Source organism: Paralichthys olivaceus, chromosome 2, assembly GCF_024713975.1.
Source record: "Paralichthys olivaceus isolate ysfri-2021 chromosome 2, ASM2471397v2, whole genome shotgun sequence".
NCBI lineage: Eukaryota > Metazoa > Chordata > Actinopteri > Pleuronectiformes > Paralichthyidae > Paralichthys > Paralichthys olivaceus.
The window spans coordinates 16,241,077-16,260,980 of NC_091094.1; the positions used below are offsets into that span (position 1 = coordinate 16,241,077).

The 19,904-nt window shown below is 39.5% G+C and overlaps 1 protein-coding gene across 6 annotated transcripts in view; it reads right to left on the reverse strand.

Annotated features, from left to right (window-relative positions):
* Positions 1 to 5,039: 5,039 nt before the first annotated feature.
* scn8ab (sodium channel, voltage gated, type VIII, alpha subunit b) overlaps positions 5,040 to 19,904 on the reverse strand; it is a 46,904-nt gene continuing 32,039 nt past the window's right edge. For all 6 annotated transcript variants that reach the window (XM_020086736.2, XM_020086735.2, XM_069539088.1 and 3 more), the window contains 9 exons: positions 19,428 to 19,582; positions 18,381 to 18,554; positions 15,074 to 15,196; positions 12,739 to 13,023; positions 12,600 to 12,653; positions 12,374 to 12,511; positions 11,836 to 11,940; positions 11,451 to 11,721; positions 5,040 to 10,558 (listed from right to left, as the gene is read on the reverse strand). In XM_020086736.2, coding sequence (XP_019942295.2) covers positions 9,390 to 10,558; positions 11,451 to 11,721; positions 11,836 to 11,940; positions 12,374 to 12,511; positions 12,600 to 12,653; positions 12,739 to 13,023; positions 15,074 to 15,196; positions 18,381 to 18,554; positions 19,428 to 19,582 — 2,474 coding nt within the window. In that variant the 3' untranslated portion in view covers positions 5,040 to 9,389. The remainder of the gene's footprint in view (positions 10,559 to 11,450; positions 11,722 to 11,835; positions 11,941 to 12,373; positions 12,512 to 12,599; positions 12,654 to 12,738; positions 13,024 to 15,073; positions 15,197 to 18,380; positions 18,555 to 19,427; positions 19,583 to 19,904) is intronic.

A 19,904-nucleotide genomic window follows, 5' to 3' on the forward strand; every position in this document is an offset into this window, starting at 1 on the left:
CTGATATCACAACATCATCATTACATTACAGGAACAAAACACTTAAAATCTCCCGCAAACATTTGTTTGTACTCTGCTCCTCTGTTTACAATCCTGAGGTATGATTTTTATGGCAAGCTTTAAAAAAGGCGCTATCTTTTCAGAGGCTACTCTTCCAATTAATTAAAGTTACCTAGCTTATGTGTAGAGTTGAATTATTTTTATAAACATATATCATTTAAATGTGAATAATTACTCTGGAAATCAACCACTGCCTTTAAACTCATCCAAGTAAGCAGTCGCTTTATGCCCTGTTATGATGCTCTGCTAGAAATGATGTAGAAACCAGAAAAGCACTCAGTATCGTATACATACCTCTGCGAGTCCATATATGAAACCACATTTAACCTTGCTGCACCAAACACACACTCATAATTATCAGTACCCTAAGCATGCCTGACTTTTCGCCATCAAGATACATAAATTATTCTCAGAGAAATCAAGAAAAATTGAACATAATTCTCTATCTTCTTATGAAAGATAGTGAAAAAGGATTTATGGTTTTTTTCCTGACCAATACTGCATCTCTCCATCTTTTGTGATAATCTGTCCAGTAGTCATTTCATAATCCAAGCAAACACATAAACACATGAAAACAACCTCCATTGCGGAGGAAATAACACACTGTGATAATTAGGTGTTCTATACAGCCAGTGATCTTGTGAAATTGTTCAGGAACCAGAGAGTTATTTATATCATGTTGGCTAAAGAACATAGAGAATAAAAGGTCTTGATGAGTGGAGAAGATCCTGACCCTCTTCCTCTGGACGCCCTTGTCCTCATTGTCTGGAGGGCGGAGTGCGTGTGCTGGCATGTGACACATGTCTGAAACTGAAGTGTTTTCAGTCACAGTGACTCTCACCCCTCAGCAACATGCAACAAAACCCACTTTTACATAAAACTTATCTTTATCTTTTCAGGTGTTCTGCACACACCTCAAATAATATGGCATCAAACATCAGACCAGCCAGCCTCATCAAGTTCAAGTCATGTCACTAATCTCAAATAATTGTATCAAGTACAGACCATAAACAAAACCAATTTAGGTATTTTATTAACCTTATATTTCGTTTTACTCCTGAAATTCCTTTGTCAAAATGCTGCGTCTTTACCCCTTTAAAAATCTTAACCAGCTCAAGCAGCAGCTGCAGCAGCGTCACATAACGAATGTAACAGTGACACCTATAGGCTTGTTTCAAGAAGTACATTATTATATGAAATAACTGAGAATAATTTATAAAAATCAGTGTCACGTAGTTATTTACACAATATAAATAAAGTACTAAGATGAATACATATGTGAAAATCATGGGGCTTCTGATGGAGAATAAATTCATTGGATATCATTTTCAACACGTGGTTATGACAAATTACAGGAAAGAAAGATTTCGATATATCCTGCAGTTTTTACCCTTAACCTTCAGTTTTAGTCTCGTTATTTCTAGGCTGAAAAAGAGACATAATGCTGTTGGCTCGTTCACAGGTTCTTGTCCAGTGGTGGTGACGTTGTACTGATGAGAGATGTATTCTGCGGAGTGTCTCCTTCAGACTGATGTGGACTGCAAAGTCTATAAAATGACCATTTGTTTCCATGTGATCTTGAGTCAAAGATGGATAAACTTACTGTGGGCTGCAGATTTTTGGGGGAGGAAGGAAAATGTGAATATAGCATTGATGTGTTTTAATTAAACATTGTATGAAACTAGGCATCTTACACATTCCCCTAAAAACGAAGGTACATGGAATAACACATTGTAAAAATCAGTATGCAACTAATAATTCTGATTCTGCACAATAACTAATAATTCACTTGGTCTAAAATGTCAAAAACAGTAAAACTCAGTTGGGCTCTAGGAATAGTTTATTTTTAAATGTTTATTTTTGCAGCCAGCAGCAACCAGCAGTCCAAAATCCCCAAATTTCAAATTTACTATACATAAAATACACCAGTTAAGAGGCTGGAAACAATTAATTTAGTCTATTTTATTTGGTTAAAAGGAAGATCGTTGCAATTCATTATTAGCACAGTTACAAATATTCTTTTTCTCTCAATTTGTTTAATTGATGCAAAAACAAAAACCAATAAAAGTGTGAAATATTACAATGCAAACAGTAAGCCCCTGTCAGACTATGTTTTTATTTTTCACATGTACTTGCTTAATAACTCATATTACCTTCTCTTTCATAATTGACCTTGACTGTACATAAGGATGTACGTTCAAAGGTTGACACTAGATGTCTCTCATCAAATTAATTTGCTATAAGTGGAGTTTCTATGCTCATCTTAAATCTAGGTCCAATAATTGGTGACATCACGTAGTTTGGAAAACAACACTGCCCCAAAAGGCAACTGACTGGACGCCTGCAGTGCACCTGCAGGTTATTCAGGGATGTTGGAGACATCTTGTGTTCAGTAGTCGAGAAATATTTGCACATTCATGGTTTCTGTGTTGTACATGTCATTTAAGTTTTTCTAACCAGAAGAAACTATTCCAAACATACCTGAAGAGGACGTTTTAGTAAAGCTGAATAAAATCTTTGTTCGTTTTCTTGCCCAATCGTTGGTCCGTGTGTCCATGTTGAAGTACTTTGCATGCTAAAAAGAATTTTTAAAGGAGGGATGCTGTCGATTCATGTAAGCTTCATTTTTTGAGAAATCCTGCATCTTGTCAATAGTAATCCACATGAAAACAGTGGTGAAGTTCCACTAGTTGAACGTGTAAAATGTTCCACTTATAAATAAAAACAATGGGTTGTCAGTGAATCCACAGCAAACGTGTGGGATCACTCCAGTCTCCTGCTGCTGGCTTGAGAGGGTAACTGCAACCAGAGGATTAACAAAAACAACCCATACTTCTTTATTTCAAAAGAGTGGACTACCCCTTTAATCTATGGAAGTCGCAGGGTTGTGTTGTTTCCTTCAGGTCCAGTAGAGGGTGTCAGATAGCTATAAGAGGAATTGAGGAACTCCACTGTTGGTTACAGCCCACAAACAGCGTTGCTATCTGCAGACAGTCTCAGAGACAGAGGTGAACTGAACCCAGCAGAGCTGAGGGGTAATGATCATCATGCAGAGGAAGCAGAGCCAGGTAGAGAAAATGGCACAAAGAGATGAATCAGTCCCATCTTTTATTGCATTTTAGCTAAATTGAATGTATGTGGAGCAATTCCTCTTCAGCTATGTGATGAAACGTGAAAACGAGGGAAGACCCCATGCATCTCCTTATTGAAACTGAGACCATGTGTTCCCATTCACCTAAAGTGTGTAGATCACTGCACCCTTCACCCTCATGATGTCTCCTGCATGATGGAACACACTTGACCCAGAAAAGAAAACCACGACCTCACCCAGATACATGATCGCAGCAGTATTGCAGATTACATGTTATTGATTCCTTAAAGACATACAATCTCTCCCCCATATCCTTTACACACACACACACACACACACACACACCACACACACACACACACACACACACACACACACACACACACACCACCTCTTCAACTAAATCCTGCTGTTCAGATGGATGCAAGGACAGAAACCTACGGAGGGAGAAACAAGATGGAGCATGTGTATGGTGCAGCATACTGTACATATAGTGCAACACATACACGTTTCAATGGTGTTTATAGAGGAAACACATTCAGAGATAGTGTACAGATATTTTCTACACAAACTGTCGAACAGATACATGTGAACATCATAAGAATTCAATGCCCGATATTTACAATAGTTAAAATTGTCAACAACTTTAATATTATTACACATTATATTATATAAGTACAGTAGAATCCTCCCCTTGTTTAGTAATGTAATGTGAGTGTACTGTAAGATGCTCGCGCACACTGTTCACAGTACATGCTGCACCTCCAACTCATGCAGTGCTGGTAGCAGGTGAAGGATGAATCCATAACAAAACACTGGCTTGTTACCATGTGAGCCTGTTTCCTTTGTTTCTCGTTCACTCTTCATCTTCTTGCTGTGGCTCATTCTCGCTCCCTCACAGGAAGCTGCTCTACAGTGCACCGTACAGTCTGAGCCTATTGGGAGCATGCTGCTGACTCAGCCCAGGCCACTGCATCCATCTATCTGCACTGCAGTGCTGTCTCTGCCTGCTAACCCCCCCCCCCCACTTCCTCCCAACAACCTGCCCCCCTTTTCCCTCTTTCAGTGCGCCACCTTACTCACTACACACACACACACACATGCACACACGCACATGCACTTTTAAAGTCATCTCAGTGCTGTTTGCACCATAACACACCCAACCACTTTAGCTCAGTAATTATTATCAAACCAGCGTAGCGTGTGATGTAACGTACATACAACAAAAAACAGTCTAGGCTATTGTGTTGTTGCTTCCAAGACTGAGCAGTCAGATTTCTGTTTTTTCTGTTCCTCCCTGTCCTCTGTGGGCTTCAAACATCTCCTCTTCTTCCATGTTTGTTACTTACGCAAGCAATTTCTACCCCCGCCAAGACGGTGGTGTTTTTGTCTGTCCGTCTGTTAGTTACCACGATAACTCAAAACCTGCTAAATGGAATAACATGAAACCTGGCGGAAGGATTTGGATCAGGAGAGAACTCATTAGATTTTGGTCAGTGGGCGTGTTTCCCAAAAATGTTCATTGTTCTGAGACTCATAATGAATTGATCTGGATGAGAACAATCCAACATGTTCAGGGATCTGTGTGCAATTGATCAAAATAAAAATCTAGTGATTTTAAACATGGTTTCATGAGGGGACTGTTGGGCCTTTGTGGATGTGTGCTCTCTCTATTAATGATTATTTGCTTAAAACACAAACTGAATCACCTTCTGCAGAGCATCAAAGTGAACCAAGTAACTGAGGATTGTTAGCTTAAGTCTGTCATAGTACATAATGGAGATCAACAGCATCTAAACCATCCATTGTGAGACATGGTTGAGCATATTCAGGATGATAAAATTCCGGTCTTTCATTTTATACATAAAAACGACACCAGTCAGAGGTGTAACTGGAAGGCTGCTTTATTGTTTGGAAATAGATTCGTGCTCAAATGAAGACATTCTTTCACTGATTCTCATTTCATTGTCCCATGTGGTTGTGCACATACGTTCTCTCTCTGACTGTGGCAAGAGATAATGACAGTCATAAGGTTGTTGTTATTTTTTATTATTTCTCAGTTTGCCTATTTTCAGCAAAGAAAAGAAATTGATCTCAGTCATGCTACAAAAGAATGGCCTCATATACCGATTGTTAAAACCAACATTTGGAAAAACAGAACGCGCACACACAGAGAGAGAGCACTTGTACTACATGACTCTACAAGATGTTAGTCCAGACAGTCTAATCTACGTGGTGAGTTTTCGGTTTACAAGTTAATTTTTGAACTCAATACATCGTTTCTATCGTGCTCCCGTTTTTCGACTCACTCCCGTGGGTTTTCAAGATCCTCGTAGCTGATTTTATCGACAGACTAATATAGGAAGCTAAAAAGGCACGTGCCGTTAAGAGATATTGCACCATAAACAAACACACAGACAGTTAATACACCTAACCCTTACTGAAAGTGACAGCGACAAAGTAAAGATCAACTCCAGACTGCAGCAGTGTGTTACGTGGAAACATGGAGCGCAGGGTTAGAGCGGAAACGAGCAAACATTTGTCACACAAAAGTGGAGCTGTGGCTCATACCAGGGCACGCTGGGTGACCAGTCGTTGCCTGCAAAATGCCATGTGTGTATATGCGTGTGTCTGCATCTGTATATCTTTGTGTACAATATAGGAAACTAGGGGGCAAGACATCGTCACACATGTACAAAAGGGTATGCTGGTAGTGCAATCCTCTCACCAAAAGCAGGCTCCACAATTCTCAGAAGCAGCCAGTACAACACCATGCATTGTACGCTGGTACCCGGTGTATGCAGAGATCCTGGGCAGGCCAGAGATTTGGTTATTCTCTGAACATACCACACAAAGAAACAAAAAGCATGATCAGTTCAAACTCTGTGGTTCTGGTTTCACCTCAATGCAAGGAGTGGGCAGGAGAGTTGCATTATAGACATTGCTCTAATGTATATATACTATATATATATATATATATATATATATATATATATATGAAACAATATATATAATATATATGTGATATCCCTTCATATTCATACATATTAATTTATACACTTTTAAATACAACTGCTTTTTAAACATAGATTCTTTTAGCTTACTCCCCTCTTTTTTCATGACAGGTGACTCCAAATAAAAAAAATCTACTCCATCTAAAAAATGTTTCACAGCCTAACAAGTGTGACAAGGGGCGTCAGCTGGAGGCCATTCTATTTATAGTTATTAATATTTAGTGTTAGATTAATAGCTGTAGTTTTTAAGTAATCCTGTATTTACAAAAAACTACACATGCCGTTGAAAGGAAATAATATATTACATTATTTATAGTTTCTTAAAAAGTCCATTCTTAGCTTTTGCAGTTTGTGCCGCATACAACAAGTGTAATTATTTTTTTCCCCCCAAATGTATGAATGTTTGTCTATTTTTTTTAGGCGTCATTCTGGATATCCATGGTAATCTCGGAGAAAATGGACGGCAGTAGCTTTTATGCTTTTATCATTCAGAGTTTTATTTGATTCAAGTTAACAACCACACTGATTTTGGAGATCTCATGCAGCAGCTGGACCGTGTAGGACTCGAGAAACGGATGAGGGAAGTTATTCATAAACAGGAAGTGACATCACTGCACAACAGGAAGTGCAAAAGCTCTGGTGTGGTGCTTAGGCTCACAGTACCATAGGAAAGCATCCAGTGCTCTGATGGGTATTTGGTATTTGTTATGCAATAGAGCGATGTGGAGAAAAGTGACGAATGAGAGGCTCAGAGCACTTTGTTGTTGTTGAATACTAAAACATGGGGCCGATCCACTGAGTGTCACCACTTCTGTGTTTCGCTCAAACCAACATATCCCAATTCCCTCTCATGACATCTCCTCACAGTGTTTCCTGTATCTGTGATTGCTATCGGGGTGGACAATTGTTATTATTGTTATTATTTTGTTTACTGACGTTAATTGAGACCAGACTACATTCCATTAGTGACTTAACCACAAATGTAATCCACTAGCAACAGAAAAACCGCCATTACAAGCGAGCAAAATGTTGCTGTTTCACTGAGATGCACCTAGCCCTATAATTCTAGGCATCATAAGCAGGAAGCGCTGAAGTGGCCCCTGACCGGGCGGCTGCCACAACAGGGCGGCCCCGCCCAGATCATTGTCCATCGACATGGCATGAAACACAAAAAGAGTAAAACATGATTTCATTAATACTCCCATCACATTCACTTGCATTTTGTTTGCAGAGCTCACAATAGTACATCTATATTATCTCCTGAGAAAACAGATGAATTTTTCAAGCATTGCATACATTTCTAGGGTCTCTCTGTCTAATAATGACAGCGAAAAAAAACAAAATGGGCAGGGCAGACTTCACCCAATCCCACTCCATTGACAAAAGGGCAACAAGGGATAACAAGGCAGATCTCTTTGGCTTCTCCACACACAATGTTATCATCACCCATTCATCATTTTCTGCTTCTGGTTTAAATAGGACACAGCTAACACCCAACAAACGTGTTCCAGCCCGAGACCGTTTCCCTTGCCATCAACATGTGGTTTAGAAATCTGAAAATATAACTTTACCAAAACATGAAATTTACATCAGGCAAAATAAATAAATAAATGAACACACATTTAAAAACATGGCATCAAATAATGTAAACTGAACAATAATCAGAACTCTTCTCAACCATAGAGAAACATCAGAAATATGACGGAGTTTGCCAAACCTGTGAAATCCCCCAAAAACCACTTCTAACCAACAGTAGGACCCCCCAAAATGCCAGCTCACGCACAACTAAAGGCAGATGGTATGGAACATTACATAGGTGCGTACAAATGATAAATATAAGCTTTAAATTGCAAAGTGTTGCGCCCTTGAAAACGTTTCAGTCCAGATGAACGAACATTTCAAATCCCACGTTAACAAGCATCCACTTCTACATCGTACACACTCGAAATCTCCAGAGCAGCAAGTAATCGTTTGGATTTCACCCACCGATCCACCGTGGTGGTGTTGTATAACCATTCTTCTGTCTATAGAGGCAACGGTTTAACATAGTCATCTGAAATGTATTGCGTAATGAGATAAAACGTCGGAACCTTTTTAGATTATATCAACCCCCATATCACTTATATCTTTGTTAAACAAATTACTCTTAACTTCTCTGAACTTTCAAATTTTGACAATGTCTCGATCGTACAGTCGAGCCACCGCTGTGGTCTGAGTATTAGTGTCTTGTGGACTATGATAATTCATGCAAGATTTCTGATCAAAACATGCCATCATGCAAGTCATTTCTATGCATTGAACAAGCACAATTATTTATGTATTTGTTTGGAAATCTTTCGGAGTAAATGTAAGCCCTTGGCCCGAGTTGACCCCATAATAAACAGACCCTTAACCAATTGGTGTGAAAGCCCATGTAAAAAAAAGCGTTTTGTTTTTTTGTTTTTTTGTTTTATGTGGGTATAACAAAGATAAAATGAGTAGAAGAGGTAAGTGACATGGGCAAAATGTTGAATATTGTTCTTTTTTTTTATCTTGTTTGCATTTTTGTTGCTCAAATTAACAATATCTAGCTTTAATAAAAGAAAAGAAGTACGTCCAAACGCTCTCTGTCATTTGTGTCTTTCACTCACCAGTCATCCCTCTGTTTGCTCTTATAGAGAGATTGTGTCATTTCCTCCTCTATTACAATTCAATTCATTCTTAATGACACAGAACCATTGGCTGCTTTAAGAGAACAATCCTTCGGAATCGAGCAGCCTCCTTGTTTTTTCCTTTACGACACCGTCTTCCAGAGGATTCCATGACTTGCATCCAGGCGTCGGACTCCTTTAGTGTTTTTTTTTTCATCCTGCTCTAAACCTCCTGGTGTAGAGTTACTTTGTCTTATCTGTAGACCTGTGGTAAGTGAGCAACAGACGTGTTCCGTGTCTGTTTTTCCATTCCCTTTTTGTTAAGATCAGTAGTGTAGATACAACAATGTCACACAGTATGCTGATTATGTTTGGTTTTGACTGAAGTTCAAGAGTCTCCAAGCTGGAACTGACCAAGCGGCTTCCCTCTGCATTGATATAAGAATGAAGTCTGTAAACAAAATTACTGAATATTATTTTTTTTCTGACTTGCAAATGAAATAATCTGTACATCTGTGTAGGTGAGTTTCCTCTGCTTGATGTTAAATTATTATAATTTTTATTGTCATTACTGTGATTATTTATCCGACGCTCTTAACATTTAGATTCCCTGATGTCTTTTTGGTTTCTTCCTTTCTCTTTCCTCCCTCCCTTGCCCTCGTTGTTGTCGTCATCCTGTTTTTCCTTGTCAGGTTTGGTTACACTGTCATAAGAGGGCAGGGAGGCAGTTGAGGGTGTGCTCTCCTTTTTTTCCTGTTCCTGATTCTTCCCGCCATTCTCTACTTTGTTATTGGCTGGTTTGCGCTTGCAGACAAAGCCCCGCCTGGCCAGGTAGGAGCGGTAGGCCCTTTGAATGATTCTGGCGGACACGTCCTCCTGCTTGCGCCTCAGAGTGGTGGTGATGGGCTCGTAAGAGACCTTGGAGGGATTGGCTGCCACAAAACGCTCCTCCATTTGCTGTCGTAACATGTCCAGCTCACCACTGTCACCCAGCACACGCTTGGTGAAGGCGAATAGGATGTCCAGGCAGTGGATGCGGTCGCCGCTCACCATCGGCATGTCCATGGCGATCAGTTCAATGGTGTTGGGCTTAGGGACTCGGAGCGGGTGTTCAAGTGCATCAGCAAAGTCAGAAAGCTTGGCATAGGTGATGAACTGAGAGGCATCGGGGTCGAACTTCTCCCAAATCTCATAAAAGGTCTCAAAGTCGTCCTCACTGAGTGGGTCGGCACTCTCCTCTGTGGCTACACTGAAGTTCTCCAGGATGATGGCGATGTACATGTTGACTACAATTAGGAAAGAAATGATAATGTACATAACAAAGAAGAAGATGCCCACAGAAGGGTTCCCACAGTCTCCTGTAGCGGGCGTACCAGGATTCTCTAATTTAGGGTTACAGTCCGGAGGGTAGTTCAGAATGGGCAGCAGCAGGCCGTCCCAGCCAGCTGACGTGGTGATCATAAACAGGATGATCATGCTGTTGCCGAACGTCTCAAAGTTGTACATGTCATCGATTCCAGCCCCGTGCTTCACGTAGCCAAAGTTGGACATGCCGAAGATGGAGAAGATGAACATAACCAGGAAAAGTAGCAGGCCGATGTTGAACAAGGCAGGGAGCGACATCATGAGGGCGAACAGAAGAGTTCTGATTCCTTTGGCGCCCTTGATGAGACGCAGGATCCTGCCAATACGAGCCAGACGAATCACCCTGAAGAGCGTCGGCGACACAAAGTACTTCTCAATCAGGTCGGCCAAAAACATTCCTGAGGTTAAAAGAGAAAAAAAGAGATACAACATATGTTTGTTTAAGCTTTAGGTGATATTACTCAAACTCTGATCACTGACTGCTTCACTTTATACACATGATAGTGTTTTGCCTACGAGCAGAAACGGCAAATACATTGGTTTGTGTTCATTTTGGAAGTAATCAGGACACAGTCACAGTTTTCATAGAAAATTATTTTTGTTTAAAGAAAGCAGTTGTAATGAAAATAATTGTATTGTATTCATTGTTTTTCTATAAAGTCTATTCTATAGATAATTATGTAGAATAATAGAAGACAGCAATGTATTGTACAAGTGAATATCGGAGCCACATTGACAAAAACCCTGAGATTTTGAGAATGATGTTGTAATATTACAAAAAATAATTACAATAAAGTTGTAATTGAGAAGAAATATTACTAGGATAAAGTCCTAATTTATTTAAAACATGTTATAATATTACAAGAATAAAAGAAAAATATATTTTTTAAGAAATTAGTAACTAGAACCTGTTTCCAGAAGTTTCACCACTTCTGGATCTAAAATCTTAATCTGTTAAAAAATATTAATTAGACCACTTCAAAAAAACAGTTTATTTATTTTTCATCAGCTCATTTTATTTCTAGCTCTTGAGTTTTGTATTTTTTAATCTTAAGACAAAGTAAATGATTTGTCTTTTTAAAGAAATAATAGATTAATCAAGAGATCCAACCTCTAACTTTCTTTTTTTTCCACAGATGAGTTTACAAATGAAATGGGTCAGTGCTGTGAGCAACACATCACTACCAAAATAGATTGCATGGCTTCACTCAACATGTTTATATGGGCAGGATCTGACCCATTTCCAGTCAAACTGCTTCACGTGTGTAAATAACCCTTTGGAATACTTGCCCACAATTGAAAGGATGACCACAACCACGTCAAAGATGTTCCAGCCATTGGTGAAGTAGTAGTGACGCAGTGCAAAGAGCTTGAGTACAAACTCGGCCGTGAATACCACAATGAAGATGAAGTTGACCCAGTAGAGCACTTCCTCAGTGTCCTTGGACTGATCGTCCGTCTCCACCATCATGGTGACCATGTTGAGGCAGATGAGGACCATGATGGAGATGTCAAACACCTGCTGCGTCACAAAGTCAAACACCATGCCCTGGATATTGTTCTAAGGAGAAGGGGGAGGAGCAAGAGATATTCAGAGTTGGTTTTTTTCTTGCTTAGAAATGTAGTTACAGACCTGCATGGTTTTGAGTTTGAATTGAGCAAAACAGTAGTTTACCTGAGGCCTGGGTATCGGTTTTTGTGGTTTCTTTGACCCTAGTTTCTTCATGGCATTGTAGTATTTCTTCTGCTCTTCTGTCATGAAGATATCCTGACCTCCAAAGTAAAGGGAAGAAAATAGTTTGGTTACAACCTGCAGGGATTTCAACCTTTCATTCAAGTTCGTCCAAATATAGTTTCGCATAAAATCTTATTTGACTATTGACTGTTAAAGATGGACAATATGACAGCTCCATAAAAGTGAATCCAAAGTCTCTCAATCACTACCTGGTAGCTGACTTTACTATAGGTCATAAATCATGTTAGTGGATGGGACAAGCACTAAACTTAAAAGTCAACAAACACCTCAAATTACTTTTTTCTCCAAGATGGTTTCTGTCATTTTTGAGTTCTAATCACACTGATGTATGTCCCAAGTGTTCTATTATTTTTTAGAGGGTTTTAATAAATATTTTTGGGTCAAACATTATGATTGTAACTAATCCTCAAGCCATCTTCAAGGCAGCATGTTCAGAGAAGAGTAAAATAATTCTTATCTTTTTCTTTTGCTGGTTGAAGTTGTCAATGATGACACCAATGAAGAGGTTCAGTGTGAAGAACGAGCCAAAGATGATGAAGATGACAAAGTAGATGTACATGTATAAGTTGTCCTCATAACGGGGCTGGTCCCCCACCTATGAAGTGAAAAAAAAGTGAAAATATGCACAAAACGCTCCTGCACGTTGATTTGGAAGTCAGACTTAAAAACTATAAAAATGGTACCTTTCTAGAATCTATTGCTGCATACATAATGTCCATCCAGCCTTTGAATGTTGCCTGTTAAGTGTGCAGAAACATTGTGTGAGAAAACTGATTAAACAAGACAGAAACAAATGAGATGTGTCAAGCTAACGTTTCTCACCACTTGCAGGAGCGCAAGGTATCCAGCACCCACATTGTCAAAATTGATCTTGACGTTTCTCCATCTGACTTCTGAGAAGTTTGCATTAATGAGGGCAAAACAGTCAGATTTGTTGTTGACGTCATCGGGGTGGAAGTAATCCTCAGCCGTGTCATTGAAACAGTAGTAATACTTCCCAGCGAACAGGTTGACGCCCATAATGCTGAAGATGAGCCAGAAGATGAGACACACCAGCAGCACGTTCATGATGGAGGGGATCGCACCCACCAGGGCGTTCACCACCACCTGAAGAGGAGAGCCAGGAAACGAAGCCACTGCAGTCACACGGCTACATGGAGATGTTCACACATAAAAACATCAACACAAACATATACAGAAATGCACATTCTTTTCCTCCATAAAAAAAAAAACTGTAGCTGTGTTTTCTGATTGACACAAACTGAATCCCTAAACAATAATAGCAGGAGGTGTAACAATACTTTTGTAGTTCGATTAACTCAAAAGTCAATAAATATTTTTTTCTCTTTCATTTTGGTGAAAAATGTGTTTAACAGAAATGATAAATAAATACGATAGACTTTTTACAAAAGGACTTTGATCTACACAAAATTTTACTGAAAAATAGAAAGAGAAAAAAAGAACAGCATACTTAGACGGATGTCGGAGCAAAAGCCTGAATTTGATTGGAGTCAAATTCTGTACCTTTGTTAGCAAGATGCCAGATTTAAATGTCTTCTCTTTGAGGTGCTGGTGTAGGACAATAATATGTATAGCTGTATGATATGACTTTTAATTGCACCCTCTGGCGTTTTGTTATAAAATATTTGGAATCCATATTCAGCTCCATATGCATATTATTGTACTGTACTGTGCCATGTTTTATTGTTACACCTCCTGAAAATGTTATTATTTATCTACATCTCCAAATTGTATTAGCCATGTATAACACTATATGTTCCACCATGTCACCAGCTAATCACTCTGTGTATTTATGCTGAGTTAGATTTGCGAATATAATAATATAAAAAAAAAGAAGAAGAAAAGCACATATTGCTGAGAAACCCATAACAATGACTGTGTGTTACTGACACAGGATTACACTGTACAGGGTTACAAATGTGAAAAGGAATACGAGTGCGACTATACAACTATACTGCACCAAAGCAGCGTGGCTATGTTGGAGGAGATAAAGCTTCAGGAGGACACTGTATGAATGTGCATTTACCAACACAAAGCCAAGTAAACCAAAACAACACTGGATAGGCAAACATCAAAACGTTCTTTTCATTCTAGTGTTCTGCCTAATATCATAACATTATATGAATAAATAAATAATTGCAAAAAACTGCAAAATGGTGAACATGACAATCATGGCGATGAAATTCACTGGGGAGTGGTGAGCAAGGATGGCGAGGGAGGGGGGTTATGCAACCAGAAGTTTGTCGATCTTCCAGTGTGACAATGCCAAAGCCAAACTGTGATAAGATCAGATAACAGGACACTTGAGGCAGAGCGACGGTTAGAGGATGCCGAGCCTACACACTGACAAAAGTTTTTCTTCTGCCCAGCAACAACCAGAGGCTGATCCAACCAATCACACATTAAACTGGTGATCAGAAGAACCCCAAAGAAAATGACAGCTTTCTCATGCTGCACAGAGCCCTCCGGGGGTCACATGTTATCAGAGCTATTGATGTGGAAACTGTTGCATACAATTAAGCACAGATGAATCAATTGTGTGTGCACTATAACACTGTAAAACAAATTAGTGTGCACCATTTCAGGGACAAATGTGCACCTAGCCAATTTATTTGCCCATCATATGACATCTGGGTGGCTCTGTAGCTCAGAAACAGGTATTGGTTTGCATGCTCAGATTGCATGAATTACATTAACTACATTAACTCTGTGATTATTCATATCAACCTCTTATTGTTCTCTCAGCTGACATTGAATAATTCAGAGCTGAGTGTTTATTATATTGTGTTGCATCATTCAGGTCAAAATCTCTATTATGGTCCAGTCTTTCATCAGGATTTTTTGTTGTTAGTTTTAATGCAAGGCTCACTGCAAACTTTTCTTAACATAGCACTAAATTTATAACATGTGAAAATGAAATATGATAAATCAAATCAGATGTATTAATGACCATCTGAGATGATCTGCATCCATGCAAAAAGCTTCTCTTCGATAAAAGGGGGGTTACCTCAAATAAAAAAAAGTCCCCTCGGGAGACATGTTCAAGGAATTTCTGAATTGCCATCTCTAGCATGCGTTGATGCTTTTATTTAATCGGCATGCAGAAGGACCAGCTGCCTGGTATCTTATGTCTTACCCTCATCCCTTCAAAACGTGACAGGGCCCTGAGGGGTCTCAAGGCCCTCAGTGTCCTGAGTGATTTAATCGGACCTAGATCGGAGTAGCCCAATGCATTAGCTATAAGGCTGACTATAGACACCTACACAGATAGGGACAGAAAGTGTGGGAAAGACAGAGGCAAAAGAAGAGAGGAGCCACATAGTTAGAGGAAATATAGAGAGAAAGATTGACCCTATATATATTGTAAGGATGGCTGAATGGTTATAAACAGATAAACATCCATATATATAGTTTCTATGTGCAAGTTAGTGTCTATATAACATGAGAGTAACCGGGGGTACTTTTTCAGTGTGTTTGTTTGCTTATGTTTGTGTTTGGTTTAGTTTGGCAAGCCAGTCTGTCGTGACAACCAGCTTTAACAGCACAGTGAGCACTCCTGGAAAGAAACTTGTGGTTGACACAGTGAAAGGGAGAGAAGATAAAGAGTCAAACGAAGGGGAAAAAATCAGAGGAGAGATGTATTCACAAACACTAAACCAATGTGACACAATAATATACACAGAATACACAGTACACAACAGTACAGTTTCCACACCAGAGAGCATCGTATACTCATAGAAGGAGGGTGGGGGAGAGAAGAACGCAGAAGGTTGAGGACAACTTTCAGGGTTAGAAGAGAGAGGATAACCTGTGAAAGTAGGAGTCCCAACACAGCACACAAACCTTACCCTGGACCCTCAAACGCCGACCCTTCAGTCGACACCCCAACAGCTGCACAACGTCTCTCTTAACTTAAAGAGAGACACAGTTAGAGGCACCTGCTGTGAGAGAGAGGACAGGTCATTGTCAGTGTAGAGGTTTGCATGGAACTAGGGATAAGTCATCTTCACAACACATGGGCCACTTCAGAATATACTGGGTTTTATGTGAGGTTTTCTACTGGAGAATTAGTAACAGGTTTGAGAAGCACTGGGTCCCAACCATAGACGGTATATAAAGAGGTCCCACCTCCTAATCTGGAGAACTTCTCTTTACACATGTTATATCTATGAAATAGGCAGCATACAACCAAACTACACCCCTGCTTAATATCACTTTAAGGAGACAATAATGATGCTATTCCAGTTTTCCTCTTTCCTTCCTCTAGTGAGTTATAGGGGTTTTGTTTTTGTAAAAGATCTGCAAACACTGTTCCTGAAGCTCCTGAAACCCTTTGCAATGATATGGAAGTAACTGCCGGACTACTGACAATGTAGATATCTGGCACACCCCCAACAATGCCAGGTAAGGGCACGGGCACACATTCGCAAATGCAGGTGAACGTCACAAGTCAAAGTTATTCATCCCCCGTTTGGAAGTGAACAAAGTGCGATGGTTTGCCACTGCTATATTTGTATATGTCTGACCGTGCCCTAAAGTAAGAGCGGAGGCCAACTGGTCACAACAGAATGGGCCAATCTGACCAATTAGAACAGACTGGGCTTCATCAGAAGGTGGGGGCCTTGAACAGACAGGAGCTAAAACCAAGCCTTCCAGATAGAGGCTGAAAAGAGGAGCTGCAGCAATGGACCATATGAGGTAAATGATGCATTTCCTGAACATAAGAGCATGTTATCATTTTCAGGTTACAACCCAAATTAAAATTAAGAACCTGAATATGAGCATAAAATGTCTCCTTTCAATGATAAGTGATTTCAACCCCCCCAGACTGTTTATCGTTGTCCTTTGTGAAAAAAGAGGGGGGCTGTTGAGCCGGGCTGTTGTAAGAGTGGATGACAGGTTAATGTACTGCAACTCATTTCCTAGTCATACACACACTTGCATACACATTTTGCCCAATAGAGGCAATGACAACATTGTCACTTGGAGGGTCTCTTTGTCTGTCCTTCTTATGAGCAGATTCCTTGAAATTTGGTTTTTCATTGTCCTTATACTTGTCAGGCAAGAAAAAACTACCATTGGTTTTGAAATGAAAGTGGAAAACAAGTGTCTATAAAAGTTTATCCTGAAGATTCATGGTTACCTGAAGATGAATCAAGGTACTTTTTCAAGACACTTATTACTTGAAGTGTGGGTCAAGCCTGACGATAAGTTAAATAAAAAACAGGGGCACCTTATAAATTGATAGACCCTTATAATGTGACATTATGTGCCAGTGTCACATGGTAAGAATATTAATATTGAAACATGGACAGATTAGCACCTCACATACATGACTGTGGACAATTGGTGGTTAATGAATTACATGATGTACCAGCCAATAAAACTAAGACATAATATAAAAAACACATCATAGATTACATGAATGCAAAGAAGCAAAGAATACAGAAAGTTCGGACAACAAGGAAAAAGTTCTCAGATTAATTTATGTACTACAACAATGATGCAGAGCACTGTGAGGAAAACACAGCACCCCTCCCTTGTAATATCACATTATAAGCACAGTTTCACTGTCTTCATTTCTGTAAACATTGGTGTTTCTTATGGATACCAATGCTGAGCTCCTCCATTTGCAACGGTAGCATTTAAAGCTGCAGCACTTTGCAGAATGAATGTGGTTCCCAATGCACTGCAGCAAAGCCTGGATTTCACACAGGGAATAAATCACATGTGTCTCTCAAGCTGTGACCCATTACTCTTTTGTTACATAAGCTAAATTGACAATATAATATTTGCTCAGGAAGTAGTGAAGAGTACACACTAGGTTTAGGTCAAGAACTAAACCATGACTTTAAGAAACAGGACAATTTGATCAACTTCTGCAGTATGAAGAAAAATATTTATCCTAATTTCCTCAGTCAAACTCTTACTCTGTATTCAGGACAATACAATAAACAGTATTCAAAATGTAAGGACCATTATTGTGATAAAATGATATTATTAGAGATTAGTATTTATTATATTACATGAATGTAAAGAATACTTTTGTTGCTTAGAGAAAGTTCAGTGTGTCAAACTCAATATAAAATCTGTCGAACCTTTAAGGGTCAAAGCGTTGAAGCAACTTCCTTTTCCTAAAAAGCACAAGTTATTTTCCTAAGTTGTCTTTTTGATTATTTTTTCTTATGACTTTTTTGCATTTCAGTGCTACAGAATCAGTTTGAACTATTTTTTTTTAAATAGATCGAATCTACTAGTCTAACACTTATCTGAGAAGTAAAAATAAACATTCACGATCCTATTTAATATTTGAGTTGACCAGTGACGTTAATCTCGGTGGGTTCCTCTGATGTCTAAAAATAGCATCATGAGAAGTTAAACAGCATGAAATTACATTATTTCACCATTGGGTATAAAACAAAACGGTGTGCAATTGTACTTACATCCACAATGAAGAAGTCCAACCAACACCAGGCATTAGTGAAGTACTTGACAAAGCCGTAGGCCACCCATTTGAGCAACATCTCCAGAATGAAGATGTAGGTGAAAACACGATCAGCGTACTCCAGAATGATTTTGACTGTCTTCCTCTGTTCAATGTACACATCCTCGAAGGCCTATAGAGCAGCAGAGAAGCAGCACACAGATGAGGACTTCACGACTTCATGTCTGATACATTACACATGCTGATCTTGGAAATGAGTGAACAAATGAATGAGGGCAGTACCACTTTACACATTTTTCCACTAAGTTTAGTTTGAATTAGATTGGTCGAGCGTGTATATTGGCGAGACCTCCCTACATTGGCTCCACCCCCACCCCCCACCCCCCACCCCCCGATTGCTGCGCAGACTCCAAATGCTCAAGATGGCGGCATCTTTATACGCAGCATCGTCCATCTTTATATAGAGTCTATGATTTATATAAAGAATGGCAGACTTTTTGATCATTTTGATCATTTTTTTAAATTGTTTTACGATTATTCACCTGTGTGGGTTTTTTTTGAGTTGATTACAAAGAAAAGCAAAACTGGTTGACATTTTTCACCAAGTCAAACAGCAACCTTTCTTATTTTGCCGTATTGTCTGTATCTGTTCTTCAGCACATAAGTGTTTTTGATTTGGCCACAGGCCTTTCCCCTCAGAAAGCTGCAAACGTAAGCTGGATTCTGCCGGTTGAAAGGTTGGTGCATTACAGCACTTTGCTGTCCATTAGCAACAATCATATCAAGAGAAGCAGCAGAAGAAAAGCAGGAGGGGATCTTGCTTGCTCACATCCTTATAAGGAAATGAGATTCACTGTCTCTAAATGAATGACCCACTGTTGTTTTAATAATTCTGTTAATTCCCCTCTCACTTGTTCTTCACATCTCTTACATTTATTGAGATGGTGCACATCACTGTGTAGTTTTATGTGTGCTTCATAATAACTATTGGAAGAAGTATGATGTTTATGAACATATGCATAAGAGTGTGTATGTGAACTCTTACCAATGCGCCGCTGCTGAGCAGGATCATGAAGATGATGAGGGTTTCAAACCAGTTGTGTTCTACGATCAGGTAGCAGGTCTTTCTCAGGAACCACCAGTGTTTCCCCCAGCCGTGAGTGATGGGAACATCACAGCACTTGTATTTGGCCACACATTCTGGGTGACAATTAAAAACAAGACTGTTGATAGAGACCAATGAACACATTTTTAGCATTATTGTACAGTAAAGCTTATTTTAAATCAAGTGATCTGAGAGAAAACTAAACCTCTGCACTTCCTCTAGACTCTGTTTCCTGCCTTGGGAAAATCTGGCCTGGGATGGTTGACTTTGACCAATCACAGGGCAGTTCAGAGACACGACACTGCTATTGGCTGTTCTACTAAGCAGCTCCACATGCAGGTCCCTTTGCTGGTAAGCCTGTCCTAAATCCATGATGGAAAATCCTAAAGGAGATGTACTTGGCAACAACTGCCTTCA